The 22,466-nt window shown below is 43.5% G+C and overlaps 1 protein-coding gene across 7 annotated transcripts in view; it reads left to right on the top strand.

Moving 5' to 3' along the window:
- CREB5 (cAMP responsive element binding protein 5) overlaps positions 1–16,996 on the top strand; it is a 260,643-nt gene extending 243,647 nt beyond the window's left edge. For 3 of the 7 annotated variants that reach the window (XM_082046227.1, XM_082046229.1, XM_082046226.1), the window contains 4 exons: positions 1,593–1,916; positions 7,646–7,876; positions 8,938–9,046; positions 10,237–16,996. In XM_082046227.1, the coding sequence (XP_081902353.1) occupies positions 1,593–1,916; positions 7,646–7,876; positions 8,938–9,046; positions 10,237–10,400 (828 nt within the window). In that variant the 3' untranslated portion in view covers positions 10,401–16,996. Of the gene's footprint in view, positions 1–1,592; positions 1,917–7,645; positions 7,877–8,937; positions 9,501–10,236 lie in introns of those variants that run through there. The other 4 variants (XM_082046228.1, XM_082046231.1, XR_014183407.1 and 1 more) reach the window with 3 other exon arrangements.
- Positions 16,997–22,466: the final 5,470 nt, after the last annotated feature.

Genomic DNA, 22,466 nt, shown 5'->3' with positions numbered 1-22,466 from the left:
CTAAGCCATCAAATTTGGAATAATGGATCTGTTAGTGTGTCTCAGTGGAATGACCTTCTTGAAGTCTGCAATAACATGTGGGATACAAAAATTTGAATATGGTACTTTGAATTGAGCCTGTTATTTTTTTTGCCTTACACAACTTTGCCTTTTTTTGCTGTTGTTGTTGGTTTTTTGGGTTTTTTTTTTTTTTGGTCTCCTTAAGAACTACTTTTGTCCTCACTCCCCAATGCACAAACACAACGAAGTAGCAGCTTTGAACATAGGAGCCTTTACCTGTGGCCTTGCACAGACAGATGTTATTTCAATACAAAGTATATTGAAATTCCAGTGTATAGGTTCCCAGTGTCCTGGCAGTCACTCTCTTTGATTTAAAGACAAAACTTTGCTGGCAGATTTTAGCCACGTTGGCTTGTAGGATCTTCTGACTGTCATCTGTGACCCACAGATACTGCTATGGGGAAAGGCAGACCTCTGCTTCTCCTACCACTGCTGTTTCTTGCTGGCTGTCCTATAGGTGGCATCTCTTACTGATGAGCTGTGTGCTATTCGTTGTATCCTCTGGCTGGATAATTAATTATGAGCTAGTTGATGGGTTATTCAGATCATGCTAGTCTGGCATCAAGTGATACTGTGGACCTCCTTTCTTCCATTTTCTGCTAATTACTTGCATTATTGAGAGTACACCAAGTTTACGTCGACTTCTTCAGAAATGTAAAGAGGTGAAGAGGTCTTGGGTGGCTTCCTGTAAAGAATGTTGTACACTGAGCAAGATGCAGAACCCATGGTTGCAAAGGAGGTTTCTGTGGGTTTGGAAGGAGCTCTTCTCCTAGCTGACATCTGTCAGGCTCTGCCTTTGGTGGTGTTCAGGTAAAAGTGAACAAATGCCATTAATATTAAAGGGAGTTTTGCCCTTGACAGGACACCAGGGCCCAATCTAGTGACAGTACAAAACATGAGGAGAACAAAACAGAGGGATTATCATGTGATAACAACGCAGCAGACATTTGTACTTCCAGCAAAGAAAGAGGGTCAGTTTGAGATCACCTTCTTTATTTTCCCATCTTTCTGATGAAAGAACAGGTTGGGTGCTAGTGCAACTGTAACATATTTTCAAGCCTGAATTTGGAAAACATAACAATGCAATATATTTATCAAAAAGTCTTTTAAATAATATCTGTAGTAAAAACAAGAAAGAAACTTTGTTTCACGTTTATTTTAATCAGACATTCATTTTTAAAAGTTGCAAGAATACAAGCTTGATGAAGCTAACACTACTGAGCTGGCCAAACTGAAAAGGATGAGTGCCAGTTATTTTTCCTCAGCAGCAGAGTAGGAAATATGTAACTGTTAAATTTCAGTTCACATGTTTATATCTTTACATACTTACAGTGGAAAACTAGATTAGAGCCCAAGAATATGTTCTTTCTCAAACTGAAATAAGATGTCTTTTATCAAGGGAACAGCAAGCAAAAACTAAGTAAATCTCAAAACACAGGACAAGGCACCGTTTCTACAACAGCAGAAATCTTATTCTGATTGCTGAGATCATCATGTATGAATGTTGAATTTTCTGCCTTGTTCTGTTCCAGAGACTGAAGGCAGCGCTGACTCATCATCCTGCCGCCATGTCGAACGGGAACATGAACACCATGGGCCACATGATGGAAATGATGAGCTCACGGCAGGACCAGGCGCCACACCACCACATGCACTCACATCCTCATCAGCACCAGACACTGCCACCTCATCACTCGTACCCACATCAGCACCAGCATCCAGCGCACCATCCTCATCCTCAGCCTCACCACCAGCAGAATCATCCCCACCACCACTCCCACTCACACCTCCACACGCACCCGGCACATCACCAGACCTCGCCGCACCCCCCCCTGCACTCTGGCGGACAAGCACAGGTAGACCTCCGTGCCATGCTGTGTCACTGAATTTTGCTGTTACATAGAATTAAAGCCTGATCCCTGTATTGTTTCTTCTTGCATGCATGTCTTGTTAAGTACAAGCCCCTTAGGCCACTCATAAATGTCTGCTACCAGTGGTGGAGAAACACAAACTTATTCAGAAAACAGAGTGAAGCAACAACTTGTTTTGTTGCTTAATTTGCCAGACATTTGTAATATCTTACTTTGTAAGGAGCTCCAAGGTTTTTCAGTGCTCTGAGCTCTGCAAATTGCCACGTATACTTTTATGGACGAGGTATATTATGGAGATTAGCATATTATATATGTTGCTTCATGTGCTTTAACCTAAACTTCTCAGGCCAAGAGTTGAAGAGCTGTATGTGTTCTACCTGCAGAAATACGTAGTATAATCTTTAGTGAAGTAAAATGGCACTTCATGTGCATACTCAAAGCAAGAACTGTGTGTGTATAAGTAACTAACCTCACAGAACCTAATGAGCTATTTATTTCCTGCCAAGACTGGAGGTAGTAGAGGTTGGTTTAAGGTCAGATATACTGGCTTAGAGGACAAGAAGAAAGGATCCAGACCCTGTGGAGGGGATAGCAGCCCCCAGCTACAGAGTATGAGAGAAAGCCAAGATTAGCTGAGAGCACAGGCAATAGTAGGTGGATGTTGTGTCAGGAGAAACAGATGGTGAAGCCAGTCCAAGGAGAGAGATTTAAACCTGGAAGGCAATTTAAAATTGGATTCAGGTGATGCGAACTCAGTGATGGTCTCCACTGAATGAGATGGAGGTCTCAGTTTTTGGACCAGGTATATTGGCTTCAGCAATTTGGATAATTCAATACTTGAACTGAATGTTTCTTGAACTAGTGAACACAAACGTTAGCAGAGTCATTTTTAAGAGGAATTATATTAATGTGTTAAGATTATAGGCTTCTGAATCAGGATCACACAAGAATAATAAAGCTCTGGGGGACATGACTATAACATGTCAGGTCAGGGGAGCAAATTTAAGGAGGACAAGTGGGCAGTGAATAGAATGAGGACAAAGAGGAGTGCCAGTCATAAGAAGTTCAATCTGTGAAAAGTATTGTGTTGCTTGCAAATACCTTTCAGACAAGCTCTTAGAAAACATTAAAGAAAATGAGAGGATTTGGCTGACATCCTAGTGTTCCACAACATTAACTATTTACTAATATTTAGATTTATTATTGCAGAGGCTGCAAGCACATGGGATTTCCCTAAAGCATTTGCTAATGTAAAATGAATTGTCAGCTTTAACGAAACAGCGTAAATAAGAGAGCAGCAGACTCCCCTGTGAGAAGATGTCCAGAGCTTTCCTAAGTTTAGTTCAGTTTTTACTTTGTGAATTCAATTATTTTCCCATCTGTTAATGAGTTATTTTCCTCTGAGTTGTTTAAAACTCCAATAAAAAAGACATTATCTCATAACAGAGAAACCAAAAGTAACCTGATGGCTGTCTTGGATATCCATGAGAGAGTAAGGATGAAGTTGTGCTTAGCAGACTGAGGACTCCATGGATGGGATAGAGGAAGTCATTTAACCTCTCTGAGGCTTTTAAAACAAGGGTTATAGTACTGACACCTCAACAAGGGGTAGAGAGGATAAACATGTTAATGCAGGTAAGGGAGTCAGATATCACATATGGAGAACTGCTTAAAATATCCATATTAACACTTTTAACAGGTGAGGAGAAAACACGGCTACAAGACAAAACAAACCTCCCAGTTTTAAGGATCAGACCAATGAGCCAGTATGCTACAGCTGCCCCTTCCTCTTAACTTATGTGCTGCTTAAGCTGGTGTTGAGTCATAGAATCATTGAATGCATTGGGTCAGAAGGGAACTTAAAGATCATCTAGTTCCAATCCCTCTGCCATGAACAATAGACACCTTCCTCTGTACCAGGTTGTTCAAAGCCTCATCCTGGCTGGCCTTGAGCACTTCCAGTGATGAGGCATCCACAGCTTCTCTGGGCAGCCTGTTCCAGTGTCTAACCACCCTCACCATAAAGAGTTTCTTCCCAATATCTAATCTAAATCTACCCTCCTTCAGTTTAAAACCATTACTCCTCATGTTGTCACTACACTCCCTGATAAAGAGTCCCTCCCCATCTTTTCTGTAGGACCCCTGGAAGGCTGCTACAAGGTGTCCCTGGAGCCAGTGCTTTCTCTTGGCTAAACAACCCCAACTCTCTCAGTCTGTCCTTATACAGGAGGTTCTTCAGTCCCCTGATCATCTTCATGGCTCTCCTGTGGGCCCACTCAAGCAGTTCCCTGCATTTCTTATGCTCACTCCAGTTAGGACAGCCTAGAGTTCTTGCACTTTGTATTCCTTGCTAGCTAGGCTTCCCAAAAGCCTTGCAAGCAGGCAAGAAGAGATATGGGCACCAAGGTAGGTGGGCTGACTGGCAGCCATGAAGCTATATGTCAGATTCACCCTGTGTCCCAGCACCACAGAGTCTCTGCAGCTGGGCCTGTGCAGGCAGATGAGCTTTGCCATGCACAGTGTGTCACTGGAGGCAATGGCCCCCATCAGGGATCAAGGACGTCTTTAGCTTTCCATAGGTGTGTCACAAAGTGGTTGGGAATGGAAGGTGATGGCTGATGAGTCAAACTAGGACTCCTAGGGTCAGCAGCTTCCCCGGGATAGCACAGCTCTTGCATCTGCTCCCATGGTGCGAAGGCAATAGTGACTTCTGAATTGGTGCATTAATTGGGGAAAGATAAGGTATTAGTGAGTAGTAACCAAATGGTTATTACTTTCTAAGCTTATCCATGGTCCCCATGGTAATGGCCTCTTTGGAGGTTAGGTTGCTCTAGCAGACGTTAATTTTATGGTGCATTTTACTAATTATCAACCTCCTTATTCATTAGTGTACACCACACCCTTCTCTAACGTCAGAATTCTTTTCATGCTTTTCAGCTGCCATTTTGATACATGGGAGCATAGGGACTTACACTTTCATTGAATGAATGAACAAGTATTAGTTTTGTGGTAAGTTGCAAAGAACAGAGAGATATATCGGATCAAGGGTAAAAACATAAATCACCTTCTGATAGGTATCTTTCTGAGAAAGAGATATTTTATCAAGTTATAGCTGTGTTGCCTGAACTACTACAAAAATGATACTATTATTCTTGTGTTGGTCCCATGAAGATTTCTTCATATTGAACTTGCCAGAGTGATAGGTTAAACAGAGTAGAGGTGTGGATGTTGTTTCATTATGTTAGCTGTCCTACATTTGTCTTGATTATGGATATGTGATTAGCATCCTCTAAAACAACAAACCCCCCACTCAGTTTTAATATATGCACACATGTCCATAGGCAGAGCAGACGGATACTGCTAGAGAATGATGTTTAGACATTTACTAAGAGCCTAAAAGATTTCAGGGTTAAAAGCTATCTAGTAAGAGTCAGTTAATTATCCCACGTGACATTATTAGTGATGTAATGGCAACCTTTATAATTAATATCTGCCAAAGATGGAGAGAAGATTTTGTTGTTCTGAAAATGCACTCTGGCTGCCCCAAGACTGAGTGGTACATTCTGAAACCAAAATGATTCACTAGTTATTAAGGAGAAAATGACCATATGAGGGCAAAGAAGAAGAAAAAAAAAAAAAAAAAAAAAAGAAAGACATAGTTACCTTTTTCTGCCTGTGTAGCAAATTCCACTGAAAGAGTTAAGCATTTTTAAAGCTAAATGAAAAAGGAGAGAAATGGGATAAGGAAAGTGTTTGGTGCCCAGAAACATAAATAACAGATCTCTGAAGTCCTGAAAGGTGTTCTATGTGAGAAAAAGAAATGCTTTTGGTGAGATGTTGACGTTAAAAGGGATCTCTGAGGCCTCTGCACTTAGACATATTGCTAAAGAGGTGGCGTGCCCAGCCTCGGTAGACAGGGAGCAGCTGGCATCCCTCGGCAGTGATCTCCAGCAGCAGCCCAGGGATACTGCTGGGGACAAGGACAGAGGCCACTGGTCCTGCCCAGTGCTGGTGGCTGCAGCCACTGCAGCTGCCATAGCCCTGGGGCTCCAATCCCCGGTGTGGACAGAGGACTGGAGATTTTATCAATGAGCATACAGACTGAATACAAGCCGAAATTTCAAAACACCATCAGGATGTGCAGGGTGGCTTATCTCTTTTTATTTCTTTTTAGATTTTTTTTTTTTTTTAAATAAACTTCTGCTCCTGCAAGAGCAATTCCCTGACTGTGCAACATAAAGCTGGGAATAAATTCAGCTTTCTGCAAAAAGTGCTATCAGATGCACAGAATAATTACACATAAAATTGCCACTTTAATTGACACAAGTCAGCTGGGGAAGGGTGCGAACTCTTCACAGTTTGTGGCAAGATTCTAGACAGAAAAGCGACCTTGCAAGACGATAGTATCGTTTTAATTGAGACAGACAGAGGTGTTAGGCAAACACATGTTAATTACTGCAATTGAAATTCAGGGCTCAGTCTGACAAAGCGCTGAGTACGTCCACTCCCTGGAGTCAAAAGGAAGCACCTTGGAGGTTTGGGCCTTTGCCAGAACAAGAGGGTTAATTTTGAGTCAACAATTCAGGTTTCCAGACTGTTCCAGATGGTGCCAGGGCAGCTGCAGCATGAGGAGCGGCAGCGGCGGGAGCAGCGCCAGCGGCTCCTGTGGGGCGCCAGCATGGGACCCCTGGGCTGGGCTCCAGAGCCCCCAGTGCAGTCCAGACCCCATGGCCCAGGTTCCATGGAGAGGCAGCAAAGCAATCCAAAAGCTGGCTGTTCTCAGGCAGCTGGATTTAAAGTCTGATGCTGGTTCCTGACAGGGACATGGGCATGTGTTTCATCTTCCCAGAAGCTGGAGCACGGACTATGTGGGGCTGCCCCCACCATGCGCCTTTTCTGTAATGGCGTGAGCCAGTTACTCTCAGGAGGAGGATCAATACTCTCCTGCACTTGAAAAAGCATAAATATATATTTTTCCATAGTTTTGTAGCATCAGGGCTGGATGTGGTGTGCCTTTACTGTCAAAGCCAGGCTGCTGAGTAAAAAGAAGTATAGCATACACAGGGGTCAAATGGAAACACATGATAAGGGGAATGTCCCTTCTCCATGCAGTGCAGGGATACCAAAACGTAAATTTGAGTTCAGGTACTTAAATCCTTTCTTTTGCCCCCAACTGAGGGGCCTTGAGGTCTGCTAGCCTTGCGTGATCCCAGCCTGCGACTTCCCAGCTCCACTCAGGTGCAAAGAGCGCTGCTGCTTCCGTCTCCAGAGGTGCTAAAGTGTGCAATGGAGATGGGAAGCCTGTGAAATAGAAATGTCCTAAAATTTTGGTGGAAATTGGAACAGATATAAGGCCACTACTGTCTCTGCTTTGATTGAAGCTGTTGCTGAGAGAAACTTGAAATTTCAGGTTTGAAATAAATGGTGGCAGAGAAAGTACCTTAGTGAGTGTTTTTAATAACTAACTGTAAGGGGAAAAATATTTTCCCTACTAATTTTCAGGGGGTCATTTCAAAAAAGTCTCCCCTTTGACCAATGTTAAGGATTTGCCAGCAGCTAATTTCAGTGGCATCTGGCGCAGCCTTTCAACGTGCGCCTGTTGCAGACCTCGCTGGGGAGCAGGACGAGCATGTGAGATTTCCCTTCCCCTTTCAGCATCCCCCTCCATAACTTCACCCCCTTCAGCACCCCATGCCAAACCTCTTCTCCCCCAGCAGGTTTCACCAGCGGCGCAGCAGATGCAGCCCACGCAGACAATACAGCCACCGCAGCCGACCGGCGGTCGCCGGAGGAGGGTGGTGGACGAAGACCCGGATGAGAGGAGGCGGAAATTTCTGGAAAGGAACCGAGCCGCCGCCACACGCTGCAGACAGAAGAGGAAGGTCTGGGTGATGTCACTGGAAAAGAAAGCAGAAGAGCTCACCCAGACAAACATGCAGCTTCAGGTGCGAGCCACTGTCTGCGCCCCCGAGGACACAGAGGGGCTCTTTGTGCTCGAAGGGGCTGGCGGTGCCGAAGGGCCCTCGCCGCCTTTGGGGCTCCCCGGCACAGCCGGCTCCTAGCGGCACCGTGGGCATAATCGAAGTCGATTCATCAAGATGTGTGTGCTTCAATTAGAGAAATAATTGCATTTTAGCAGGATAAGCCAGGAAAAAGCTGTCTTGGGATTTAGAAGCCTTCACTAGATGGGGTTGTATTTATTTTCTTTTCTTGTCACCACTTTTTTGGTTTTGTTTGGGTTTTTTTTGGAAGTGCCATTAACCTGGCTGGAAAAGACTTCTGCAGAGCAGGGCATGTAGCTAAACCCTCATTCAATGCCAGTGAGATAAGAGTGTAAATAGATCAGCTGGCCAGTAAGGAAAAGAATGAAGTGGATGGATGAAAGCACCCTGAATTAATATAATGAAAGACCTTCTTGTGGTGGTGCCCTTCTTATGATAGACACAGTACTTCTGCCCCATCCGCAGGTGTGCCTTTGTGCTGCCAAGAGCAGAAAGACTATTGGCATAATGACACTCCCCCCAGAAATACTCCTCCGAAACACAGAGGTGTGAGCAGCCCTCAGGCACTGGCCACAGCAGAGCTGTAGTGATACCATAAAATTTTAGGTATCAGTAGGTGGCACACTGTAGGTGACAGCAGCCCTGCCACCACGCTGCCCAGCATGGCAGGCTACTATTTCCCCCCCGCAGGTCTGGTCCCCCTGTCCCAGTGCAGAGCGCCAGAATATTTCCAAAGCAGGTTAAAACACTGCTTGAAGTATCTCTGGTGATGTGAAGGGTTAGTTCACTTGTCAGTTTATGCCATCAAATTTGAAAGCCAAATTGCCTTCAGAAGAAGTTGTAATGTCACAGTCAAATGTTAATACAAACCCAACACAAGAGCACTGAGTGCCATTTTTGCCATTCTTCTGAATTTGTGGAGCAGGGTCTGTCTTGGGTTTAAACTTTGTGGAAGAGCCTGGTTTAAGCTTTGTGGCAAACCAAACCCTCTCTTTCTTTTCTAGAATGAGGTTTCCATGCTGAAAAATGAGGTAGCACAGCTGAAACAGTTATTGTTAACGCATAAAGACTGCCCGATAACAGCTATGCAGAAAGAATCGCAAGGATATCTAAGTAAGTAGCTGGTATGTTTGCAGCCTCTACACTCCTCACACGAAAGCAAAGTTTCCAGTTCTTCCCTCCAGAACCCCTTCTGTGTCATATTCTCACTTGAACCTGTCTTCTCAAACATCATCCAAGCCATCCGATCTCCTGCCCTTATTTATCCAGCCCTGCCGAAAATCGAAAAAAGCCCAGGTTTGCATCCCACACAGCAGAGCTGTGTCAGAGCTTCCCCAGCTCTCATTACAGCCAGGAGAGGCACACGGATGGATGCTCACCCCCCTGTGGAGGATCCTGCTTGAACTCACAGCTCCAAACCTGCAAGAGTCCTCCTGGGTGCAGTGCTGCCAGCACCTTAAAATAACTCTCTAAAGGAAAGTTATAAAGGAAAACATTACAGTCCTCTCCGGCAAAAATGGTACTGCTCTGACAGTGGTGCAGACCAGGCGTGGTGCAGGTTTTCAAGGTTTGTCAACTCTTTTTAACTCTTGTCTTTATTTTTTTTCAAAAAATCTCATCTAATGGAGACATCAAATCGATTCTGTCTAGTTGATGCATTTTATGAGTGTGGTAATTTAGGGACAAATTCTTTGCTTGGTTCTACAGCAGCGCAGAAGAGCCTCAGGGTTAATATTTGCTAGATTGCAGCATTCTCCTAAAATAGAGCCCTTTTCTGTCTTCTCTGCATCACTATGCATCTGGCTCTTTAACCGTACTCAAAGAAAAAATACATAATTGCGTTACATGCCTATCAACTGTTGCTTGAATTAGATTTTCTGTGCTGCAGTGCACCGCACTCTAATTTTGATTCCTGCTGGAGCGAATAAAGCATTTAAGCATCTGAACTGATTTTATAGACCTTTAGATATCAGGCTTTTTATCCTGACATTGGTTTCATACACATTAAGGTCTTGGACTTCTTTCAAGGTCCCAGTCAGGTTGATGTCAAAGAAGCTTGCTGAAAAAAAAAAAAAAAAAGCTGAAAAACAAAACAAAACAAAACAAAACTGGAAAAGATCAGAAGACAAAGAGCACTGGATAACTGTGTATTTTGAAATCCTGGGACTTGGTGCATGCCTCAGGTTGTTAGTATTGCTGCCATACTAGTACATCTCTTTTCCAGGAGTGTCACCCAACCTGGGCTCGTTACTCGGATGGATAATTGAATGTGTGTTGTCTCTGTGCCCTCACCCCTTTCCCAGGTCCCGAGAGCAGTCCTCCCACGAGCCCGGTCCCAGCTTGCTCCCAGCAGCAAGTCATCCAGCACAACACCATCACGACCTCCTCTTCCGTCAGCGACGTCGTGGGAAGCTCCACTCTCACCCAGCTCGCCAGCCACAGAACAGACATCAACCCCATCCTTTAAAAGTGGTTGCTCAGAAACTGCGAGGGGGGTGTGGTAGCGTATCAAAGCGTCCTCTGTGCTAAGGACATTTGCAACTGTTAACTCAAGCCTGGAAGATTCCTCAGTTCTTGAAAGACTCTGGCTTTCATTTTTATAGTTATTAAAATGTCTTTTATACTTAGTTACATAAAAGGGAGTTATGCAATTAATATGCTATCAGCTTGAGAAATGCTTTGGTGCTTTCTCCAGTTTTTTTGGTACCAGTTACTTGTTTATAAATCTAACTGTTTCTGTACATAGTCATGTTTCCTTCTCACCAATCTAGCCTGAAGCCTCAGAAATATGGAGTTGTGTTAAACTGCAGCTTGTTAGCCAACGTGAGGCATGAAAAGTATTAAACAGAGTCATATGTAGGTAACTAGGAGTAATTAGGCTATAAATATATAGAGAGGGCATCTGCTGACAGCATAATAAAAAATGAGTTAGCATTGTGCTATCAGCAGACCCTGTCTTGCATTCAGAGCCTCTTTCAAAGCGGTTATATAGGATGTGGCTATCAGGACAAAATCAAGCCCAAATAACATGCTCTTTAGTCTAGCCCTCCCCCTTCTCCTCTCTTTCCTAGCCTGCCCTTTTTCTCCTCCAATTATTCTTACATCTTCCTTTTCCCTTCCCAAACCCTTTTCGTCCTTCAGCTAATTTTTACCTGCTTTTTTTTTTTTTTCATCCCAAGGCTTTCTCGCTTCCCTCTCTTTTTCTCAAAGAATGGTGATGAACAAACAAAATCTTCAAGCCCACCTCAAAGCTGTCGGCGCGGCTGTAGCTTTCGCTAGCTCTTCACCAACAGCTGCGCTGTGCTGAGCGTTCGGCTTTTAAAAAACTATAAATGTTCCTGATTTAGTGTTTTTAATAAACAGCAAAAGGCGAAAGCAGCGCAGTCCCAGGTGAAGCAGGAGTGAGAGCCAGCTGTGTTGATGCTAGCACCCCTGTAAGCTTCTGTGGAGTGATACAGGCATAGCGAGCAACACCTGAGAATCACAGCAATTCTTTTGCACTGCCAGTCATTAACATAAAAAAAAAAAAATCCATGTAGCATATAATAATTCAGAAAAGTTCTGTTCCCTAACCCAGTTACGTTGTTCTATCACCAAAAGCTGACAACCTCAGGTTTCACAGCTCTAAATGAGAAGTAAATCAGCATAACAGTTTTGACCAGTTGGAAAAATGCCATTTTTAATTCCCAGGGAAAGACCTGCTCGCTGCAGGCATTCCTTTAAGCATCCACAGACCAATCCTGAGCTGGCAGACAGCAGCGTAGCTTCACTGACTTTGATGGCACTTAACGCCCGTTTACCGCGGGTAAGGAACTGTCTCATTAGGACGCTAAATAATTTTTAGAAGGCATGCAGCTGCTAAAAAGTGCTGCAAGAATGGCAAATCCCACTGCACTCTGGATAAAATTCGGTCGTACAAAGAGGGTCTGGAAAAAAAGCCCTATGCCACAATTCAGGTTTTTGTTTCGACTCTGGGCCTGCCCCTAAGCGCAACTGATTTGCATCCCTGAGTGGTACCGCTTGATTAATGGGAAAATCAGATGGAGATGATGCCAGTTAATTACACTGCCTTGCTGTATACTGAGACCTGATTTTGCTCTCAAATCTGTCAGCGACAAAACCTCCTGCTGCTGACCCGGGAAGCAGGCTCTGAGCTGGGGGTAAATGTTCAAGCATTTTGAGCTGCAGCTTTAATAGCAAAAGCTAATTCACGTTATTCCTGGCAAATCCTCTGGCCCTGAGCGGACTTTGTTCTGAAGTGAAGTTCTCCTCAAAGGCTGTGTCTTTGGGTTTTAGAGGAGTTGCGAAGTTTAACCGGGCAGCTCTTCTCTGTGCAGAGGGGAAAGTGAAACGACTGGCACCAAACAAGGCACCAAAAGCAGCAGGTCCCGCCTGGAAGGGAAAGCAAAATTCTGAGGATCATTCATTTCCAAATTAGTTCCTATCTTGGTAACTAACTTTTTATCAGTATTCTTTAACAGTTTGCTTTCCATTTATGCAAATACATTCAAAGAAAGGAAGATTTTTAATGTACAGTGTAAATCTTGACTTGATTATATAGTCTAAGAACCAAAAAAAGTTATGAAAAAATACAAATGTAAAGGATTTTCTATTATATTTTAGACAAACATATACTTTTAAAGTGTTTTAAATACTGAATCTGTAATTTTTTTTAACCTCCAGTTGTGATAGCCAAATGGTTTTGCTTCATCACAGCTCCCAAGGGAACTTTTTTCAAATATGCAGTCGAGCAAAATGGTCCAGCTGAGTATCCACTATGTAAAAAAAAACAAATAAGCATTTCCCCTGTGTCTGAATTTCATCACTCACCATGAAAAAGAAAATGCCATCGCAGGGTTTATTAAAAAAATAACAAAACAACAACCTTCCCTCTATATGGGTAGCACTTAAATGAATTAAAAAATAAAAAATCAAAGTTGTTGGTAATATTAGAATACCCATTTGAGCTAAACTGCACTAGAATTATGGTTTAGCTTCGTTTTATTCAGTCTCCTCAATTAAAATATTTAGCTGTTAAACTGAAGGCCTCTACCTTAGAAAGAAAAAAAAAAAGCAAAAAAAATACAAAAACCTTGCCTAAGTTTTGTTAAATTCAGCAACTTGACAGTTTGACTGATCTGTATTATATATAGCTCAATTCTTTCTTTTTTTAATGCTAACTAGGCAAGCCAACCACACATGTTGGCCTAAATGTGTAATTACAATGAAACGTCTCCTCTCTATACTATTGGCTTTTAGATATAATCCTCGCTAGTGATGTGGAAATAAGTAAAGGATGAAAAGCTATTTGCTATTGCTTCTTGTAACTCTGTCGCAGGTTCACAGGCCAAGACAACACGCAGCGTTTTTATGTCAGCTATATCATCGGTAAAAGGACCAACCGTACCAGGCACCTTATATTATTATTCATCAGATTTGCTTCCACATTAAAATGCTCTTGTTTTCCAGGGCAGGGATCCCGCAGCCCTTCTTCAAGCTGCCGGGCGCTGGTGGCCGCCTGAGCCTGGGCTGTGGGAGAAGCCCCCGTCCCTCTGTCCCCAGGATGTCCTGCCACACCATCTGTGGCAGCAGCATCTTCCCAAGCATGTCACTCTAAACGCACTTTCCGGGATCTTTCCATCGAGGAACAATCCTGCTTTTTCACAAGCTGCTGCTGGAGACCGCCCCATTTTCCTCCTGCCCCGCAAATCCAGCCTGTGCCCCGTCCTTCTGCCTGCAGATGTTCGGGACCGTATCCCTCACCCGCTCCCCCAGGAGCTGTTAAACGCAGCAGCGAGCCCCAGCAGGCTCCTTGCTTGGAGGAGATGTTTCTATGGACGGCATCTCTCATCACACAACATTGGAAGCACGTTGGAAATCTCAGCCACGGACAACTACAATACTTTGATGGGAAAGAAACGATGCTGTGATCTGTTTCCTTCACCCCCTTCCCCAAGTCGATGTGTGCAAGCCATATTCGTAACGCTGCCTGTGGGAGACAAGTAGTTTGTGTGCTGTCATGGTGTGTTTTATAAGGACAATGATGATGATGATTTATGGAGAATTTCACGCTGTTGGGAGTTAATTCCTGCTACAAAGCTAAATGTCTGCTGCCCATCTTCTGAATAGTGGAAAGTCAATGGTTCAGTGCCTCAGTGCGTGTGGATTCAGTGTGTTAACCGACTCTGTCCTATTCACTAACAAGCCAGCTATAACTGTTGCTAAATCCCCAGCTTTTGAGGATTCATATTTTTTTAAGCAACAATATTTAGTGTTGAAAGCTAGCCTTTTAGTTTAGCAGCTTTTTAGCAGCTAATACCTTTTTTTAAAAAAAAAAGCGTATAGAGTGAATTTATTAAAATTCATGAGGACCAAAGCAATTTTAAAACAGGAATCTATTAATTTAGTATTCACATAGAATTTTATAAAGTATTTATTAATAAATGTTATTTTAACACATTCCATTTTAACAGTATTCTTGTACAGAATCTGTTTGGGTTTTTTAAGTTACAATATTAGTTTTGCAATAAACTACTTTAGGTGTGTGTGCATCTTAATCTTTCAGGGTCTCAGGCAGAAGTTATCCATCTAAGATGGAAAAGCTTGCTGAGGTCAGTTGTACAGAAATTCCTAGAATTAAATGTTTTCCTTAAAGCAGCATCTGCTTTTTTTTTTTGCCTTTTTTTTTCTTTTTTTTTTTTTTTTTGGTGCGTGTGTGTGTGGTTTTTTTTATTTCTTTTTGTAACAACAAAACAAATTATGAACCTTCAGTTGTTCCCTTTGTATTGGAAAACTTGCTCTCTCTTTTTAGAAAGCATGGGTCAACTTATAACTGGAAAGCCTGTCTTTTATTTTTCTCTTTTTTTTTTCAAGGCTGATTTTATACATCACCATGGAAGATCTAACCCCATCCTTACTTCTTTCCTAATATCACATAGTGAGTTGCACTATACTGCCTTATCATTGCCTCTTCTGTCCTCTTACTAAGCAGTGTTCCTAGGATTTAGACCATTGAAACTCCATTATAGATCAGAGAAAATTACTGGAGGGGGAAGAAGAGAAAAAGATTGATTTGTAGACATAAAAACTAAACTGTGCCTATAAAACAAGACCAGTTACAACTAATTAGTATCTTATTTCTACGTTTCAATTATTTATATTATTTTAAAATTGCACTTTAGCTCTCTCTCTCTTTCTTGCTCTCCCTTGTTGAATCATTTATAAATACTCTTGTAAAACGTTTGCACCAGACACATTTATATGCTTTCACTGGTGGCATATCTACAACTTGTCTCTCACACCTGCCTGAACAGAGAAGCTGAGAACAGCCAGTGCGCAGTGTGACTTAGACTTTACATCCTCTTCATGACAGCATATAAATGTTTTATTATGCAAAGTGTGCAAGGCAGCATTTAAGCTACATTTATAATCTCTCATCCCGAGAACCAAAGTGTCCTGTATATCGTCAGGTCAGGAGACTGGCTCTGTTGTGCATTGCTGTGCACTTTGACTGTTGTCCAACCCACGGTAGCTGCGAAGCTGCAGTGATAACAGTGGCCATACTATGTGTTAGAGTTCTGAATCAATAAAATATGTTGCCTTATAACTTGACTAGGGACAGCACCTTTAAAAAAAAAAAAAAGTCACAAGAAAAGAGACTAAAAACTTCTAAGGACAAACAAAAGCAATAAAATCTCAAGTGATCTGAACACCAAAAAAAAAAAAAGTTCAATTTTTCATCATCTGAAATAATCATCTTACTGTAAAGACAAAAGAGACTGTTTACATCCATAACCTCTTTTTTTTTTTTCCCCCAGAGCTTACAGTTATCTCAGTTTTATCAGTGGCTTTATACTTAAGAGCTAAATTGCTTACCATTATTGGTTTTCCATAGCTTTCAAAATTACTTTATAGCAAATCCTAAACTGCATGAGGCCAAAAATGTCAGTGTTCACACACACTCACAGACAAGATTGATTCTCTAAGTGGAAATCCGATCTTTTCCCAGGCTCTCCTTGGACTGAAATCAATAATTGCAACTCGCTATATTTAGATCAATACCTGGGATTTAGGATCTCCAGTTCTGTATTTATGCAAATTAAATGTTAGTTATGGTGAATTTCGCCTGGTGGAACTGTTCCCGAAGACCACGGTAGAAGCATGACACCTGATGCCGTGAGACTTAGACACAAATCTCTCTTTCAACTAAAAATCTGTGCGACAGCCTTCTGAATAAAGAATGAAAGCTCCTTCTGGCTTTACAGAAAATGCAGCAGCGTCAGGAAGTGAGGGAGGGGGGAAGGCTGATAGGGCATTTCAAGAGAAATGTTTTCCTTGCTGGAATTTAGGAAATTCCAGATAATTTTTTTCCTCACTCCTCAGAGCTGCAATTGCAAAGAGATCCCTGTCAGAGACAACCTTTACCATGCTTCCACAAGACAAACTATTTTGCCACTGAGAATTTTGCCAAGGACTTTGTCGCTGGGACCCAAGTGTTTCCCAGCCCATGGCCATGAGCTCTGCACCCCTCTCTGTAGCAGCTCCATTCAAACACTGGGTAGCACTCATCAATAAACATTGCTTCTTCGGACTATTGCCCTTGTCCTGGTTTTAAGGAACTTTTAGCACTGCTTGGAGTAAGCCTAAACTATCGAAGTTTATATATAAATATATATATTATATTAAAAAAAAGGTGCTGTCACAGTAAGTTTTGGGCTTGAGGTTGTTTTTATTGTATGCAAAGGTTTTGTGTTTGTTTGTCTGTTTGTTTTATTCTGTAAAGCAACCACCTTCCTTACTGGAGGGAGATAATTTTTTTTTTTTGGGTACATAAGTGTAAATACTTGCTGCAGCATTTAATATGTTTACTTTTATGTTAAGCTTTTTGTTGCATTGTGAACCCATTATTGTTACAAATGGACAATGAGTTCATTGAGACTGTTCAACTAGGTCAGATTTTTACATCTCTTTCTAGCTAGAAGAGACGGGAATTTTGTGCATTTGTACAAATGTTAATAATATCACCGCAATTCCAATATAATAAAGCACTCAAATACAAATACTTCCAGTAGTCTGGCTGTGTCTATACCCCAGACATTTTACAGTATGGATAACTCCTGCAATTAAACCAGGTTACTCTTCAGTGATTTCTATCCTGATCTGCATCCCTCATCTCCCCTGAAATTGGAGGGGGACCACAGTGCTGGGCACACTCCTATCTGGCGGTGGGAGTGGGGGCTGTGCAGACCTTCCAGCCCACCCTTGCCCTCTGGCAGCCACGGTGACTTTGCAAGAACAAGTTCTCTGAACCTTTTCCAAGCAGGGAGGCTGCAAAGCCTCAAACAAAAAGACTTACGTGGTGGAGCCTGACGTGAGGCCTCCGCATAAGGATGAGACAAGCTGTTATTTTACTTTTCCTTGCAGCTGGAGTGTGCTTATATCAAAATACACTCTATGCTTGTTATCCCGCCAACCTTGCCTCTTGCCAAAAGCTGCCTGGAAATGGATTTCCTGCTGAGCTAATTAGCTCTAATTGTGATGCCCCTGTTATCTTGCCAACCTCATTTCTCACTATAAATTGGTCCAATACAGACCTTGGCACAATGAGGCGTAAACTGTAATCTAAAGTTAGTCAGGATGAACCCAACTCCTCAGTGGGAAAGCCAGCTTTAGATCAACGCAGCTTGATGACCTTGCTGACAGTCCCAGAGTGATGGGCTCACCCGATGGGGTCCGAGACCTGAAAGGTGCAGCCTCAGCTACAGGGACCAGCCTGCCTGCAAGAACTTGGTCCCCGTGTCACGCTGCAGGAGACGTGCCCCATGCGACATGGCCATGCTCCTCCCTTGGAGGCCCTGGCACAGACGCAGGTCCTGCTGCTCTCCCCCTGGTTTTCAAAAGGCTAAATCTGGCCAAGAGCATTCACCCTCCTAAAATGGGTAGGAAAAAGGCAGAGCCATCCCCCTATTCCCATTCTCCCCTTGTAAAAGCTGGAAGATGGCGCAGTGGGTGTACATGGTCCCTCTTTTAACAGGTTACAGCAGCTGTTTTCCTCAAACATCAAGGCCTGGCATTGGCTGGAGCCATTTCTGAGGCCATATACTTCTGCATTGCCTTTAAAGCAGGACTGACATACCACAGCTTAACCTGTAATTATACAGCAAGACTATTGCTCTGGTACCAAATACTGAAAGGGGATCATCATATCTGTAAAAATAGATGCCTCTCACGAAGGCATATCACAGGACTGTTTTATTCTCCACAGTTATATTTACATCTGACAGTATGAGCTAAGCAAGATGTATTCAAGCTGAGGTAACGCTGCCCTTTAGAGCTGATTCATGGTTTCCCAAACCTGATCGCAGTATTTGTTCCCCTTCCAGGCAGTCCACTATTACTATTGCTCTCTCCGGGCTGCTTTGGGCACTGTAACAAACTTGTTATTATTAGAAAAAAAAATGAATCAATGTGAGCGCACACTTCTTCCCTTCTCTTTTGCAAGGATGCAGCCAGAACTAGACTGTGCTGAGGATGCTCTGAATCAGCAAGTGTTGCTCCAGTTTACATCAGTACGAGCAGCGGTGTAGAGAGACTTCTTCCCCCAAGGGCTGGCCCCTTGTGCTTTGGCTGGACCCATTTTGCAGCTCACCCTTCCCCCAGCTTTCTCCTGGACTAAGGCTGCAGCCTCAGCTACATGTTGTAAGGGCACTCAAGAGTAATGGCAATGTAGCAGAGTTTGTGTAAGGATGACCAGTGAGTATAGAGGGCATCGTATGTCCCCAGAGGCATTGACCCAAGGCAGGCAGCATAACAGATCGGCAACAACTGTTTGGAGAAAGCAAGCACTTCCCAAAATAGGGCTGTGAGGCTGAGGGGGCAGACACAAACCCAAAGGACCCCAGAAGTAACTAGAGGCAAGAGTTGAGAGACTGGAAATGGTCTTGTGCTAAAGAAGCCTTTCAGCAGGGGGACCGAGAAGCAAGCAGATGAGTGCATTTTTGTTAGTTTTTGGGTGATTTTTAAAAAATACTGGGATAGAGGGAACACCGAACATACAAGGATGCAAAGTTCTCTGATATCACACTGATCCTCTGCATAAAAGATCCAAAGCGAGTCTGACCCCCTCCTGGGAGAAAATATCCCTGCAAAAGGGTCATTTGTTTCAGTGGCTCTAAGCAGGGCATTTGTGTTTGCCCTTAGCTTAAAACCCTCTTTCTGCAGCACTCTTGAGCACCATTTTTCCTCCAGTCTGCTCCATCCTCCAGTACAACACAATGTCATGGTATGAGAATGACCCCACAGAGCTGATAAAATATTTAAGACGCGTGTTCTGATTGTGTTAGGTAAGCAAATACCACATGAGTCTGACCATTAGTGAACCTGATCAGCCTATTCCCGCAGGACTTGCCAGAAGAGCAAGCCAGCACAGCCTGAACTGGAAGCACTGGAGCACCTGCCTTTCCCAAATGAGAGGGGACCTTGAAGGTGTATTTTGCAGAAGCTTGAGGAATTTGCAACCTGTGTGCCCCACTCTAACAGCAGATTATAGATATAGATTTAGATATAGATAAGCAGATACAGATAGGCAGACCCATAGATACATACAGATGCAGATGGTATAGATGTGTGTATATGTGTCTACAGCAGGCCAGCAGGTGTTTTCACAGGGCATTGCATTCAGCTGACAGCAATTCAAGTTAAAAGAAAGAAAAATACTTGACATAACTGGCCAGTTAGTGTAGGAAATTGAGTAAAAAAAAAAAATAAATAAAGGCAGAAACAGATTAGTTTAAATCTGGGGCCCTCTGGATCACAATGGATCATGCAGGAAGGCAGGAGGCTTTGTATGGAAGGACTCTATATCCTCCTTGCACTTTTGTTTCACTAATCATTTTCATTCTGTGTTATAAGGTAGCCAAGCCAATTCCAGCTTAGTAAAAGTTTTTCTTAGCTTCAAGAAGCTGTGCTGCAAAGACAACATGTAGCCCTGGAGGAGAAAAAGGAACCGTCCACAGTGGGACACAGCCATGGACTCGGGTTATGCAGGATTGTGTTTGGTATCACAACACAGGCTGTTGTTTTGGCTTGGGGTTTTTTGTTGTTGGTGTTCTGCTGTAGCTATTCCCTGCTCTTTGATCTAAAAGTTAAATTGTTAGAATTAAAGCCAGGCAGCTTTCACAAGCTGAACGGGGAGGACGGGGAAGCAATAGCTTCGCTTTTGTCATGCCACAAGGGTGGCTTGCCCTTAGAGGCAAGGTTTTTATCATTTAGCTGGAGTAGCTACAAACTGCACCAACAGCTCCTTTGTCCCTAATTCAAAGAGTTCTCCTAAGGCCATCCCCTAAACCAGATAAGGGACTATCAGCCCTCTGTGAAGGTGTTTCTACCTCCATGGGATGAGGTGGAGGACCTGCAGGGACACCCAAAGCCCGACTGTTTCTGCAGCAACACAATGCAATACTAAAGCACCCTGGCCTTGCTGACAGCAAGATTTGCAGGGATCCCAGTGGGCTGACCCACTCAGCTCCAGCACTGCAGGTGGCTTCTGCCACCACACCACAAGGGCCGAGCTAAACCAAAGTGGAACCGTTGTCTGACTGACTAAAATCGGGGGAAAATGCAACAGAAGTTATTTCTCACATTGCCAGATTTGCAAACTGTCATGGCTAACCAAGCAGCTCGCTGCATGCAGAGCCACAGGAGAGCAAGTGTGGGTCACAGGTGGGTGGGCAAGGAGCAGCAGAGCACAAAAAGGTGGTGGGCAGGAGATGGCCAAGGTGTTTATGAGTTGCTGCATGATGAATCTGTACCCTTGGGCTGTATTCAATGCACCAGATGGAAACCTGAGAGAGATGTTGTCCACAGTTTGTGCCATCAGCAGTGTGGTTCCACCCTGCTGCCCCTGCAGGGTTTATGCACCCGACAGCACTTCTGGTGCTGACACACCAGCAAGAGTTGTACTGCCCCTCCAAAGCCCACAAAGCCAAAAGTAGATTTAAAACATGACCTGCTCTCTGCCTGCAAAGAGTCAGCAAACCTCACTTTGCAGACAGAGGAAAAACCAAGCTGCTGATTAAAACAAAGAATTTTTTTCTTCTTTTTACGGTTGCTTCCTGGAACAGGAGCCACATTTTTAATTGCTTAGGATGATCTTCAGGTGTATCTCATGAGGGCAATTTCCTCTGCCATGTTATGCCACATGTCACTCAAGGAGAATTGTACCAAGTCCCTTTTGCTCTCACAGAAGTCCTTGCTCCTCTCACAAAAACATTTCTCCTTCCCTTGCAAGCCCCAGATGAGTGCAAGAGTAAGCATGACACCCAGCAAGACCCTGGCACTCACAGCTCCTTTCTGGGACAAGATGAGAAAGGCCCATTTTTCCCGGTTGGAAATGAAGTCTCCTCGGCTTGCCGAAGTCATGGAAGATGTCAGGAACAAGGCAGCCTCTTTTCCAGGAAAGCTCTGCTGCTAAGGGGGTATGGGAGCAGCAGGATCCTGCCAGTGCCGCAAAGCGGAGCTCCAGCAGCCGCTGCCGGGCTAATCGGAGCCAGCAGCCGGGAGAGGAAGCCAAGGACAGCTTTTAAATGCACGCGGTGGAGAGAGGAATGAAAAATATTAATTTTAAATGGATCGGCGCTGGCCTTGGAACTAGGCAGGCAAACATCCAGGCCTGTCGAGAGGGAGTAATGAGGGCTTTTAAATTAGATATGATCACCTATCTGTGGCTCTACAGAGTATTTGCTGTGTATCCTCCATACCTTAGGGAGAACCCCAGACACGTAAGTTTATGAGCATGCTGTTCGTGTATGGGCTCTTTTATCAGAGAGTTTAAAGTGCTTCTCAGGCTTTGGGTTTAGTGCCTTAATTACCCAGGGATCTAGGTAAATACAATTGTCTTCATTTTTTCCCAGCAGCACGCAGAGAGGAATAGACTGACAGAGAAACCAGAAAACATGAGCATGCCCCCCACTTTCCTACCCCCCTTTGCTGCTCTTGCCAACAGCTCATACATCAGGGCCTGGCCAGGAGACTTCAGGCAGGTGAAGATTTACCTGCTGAAGCCATATCTGTGCAGTCCTCTCTAGAAATCGTAATCCTTGCCCTCCAGGAGAAATGAGATGTTTTGCTTTCCATTTGTCTTCTTCAAAGCTCTGGCCAAGCTTGTCCTCATTAGGAAGTCATTAAAACACCAATGTTCTTTGCATTACTATTTCCTCTTGGATTAGATGGGAAGATTTTTATAAGCTGTAAAAAGATTCTCTGGTTCTGACATCTTTTTTTTTATTTGTCCAGACCAAAAGCTTGCAAGGAACAGGAATGGTAAACCATATCGGCATTCAAATAAAATGCCACAATCATCCACAGAGGCGAGGGGAAAGCCCTGTAGTCTCATTAGCCAAACTTGCACATGGTTATAATCAAACGGGTGGGAGGGAGACATTCCCTTGGCCACAGATACCATCTATTTTTTCCTTAGGTTCTAATTCTGTAACTCTTATTCATCTGAAGATAAACGGGCTTTTCAGGCGGGGAA

The sequence above is a fragment of the Streptopelia decaocto genome, assembly GCF_964273445.1.
Source record: "Streptopelia decaocto genome assembly, chromosome: 2".
In the NCBI taxonomy this organism is placed as follows: Eukaryota; Metazoa; Chordata; class Aves; order Columbiformes; family Columbidae; genus Streptopelia; species Streptopelia decaocto.
Note: the sequence above shows the minus strand (reverse complement) of the source record. Positions and strands in the feature narration are given on the sequence as shown.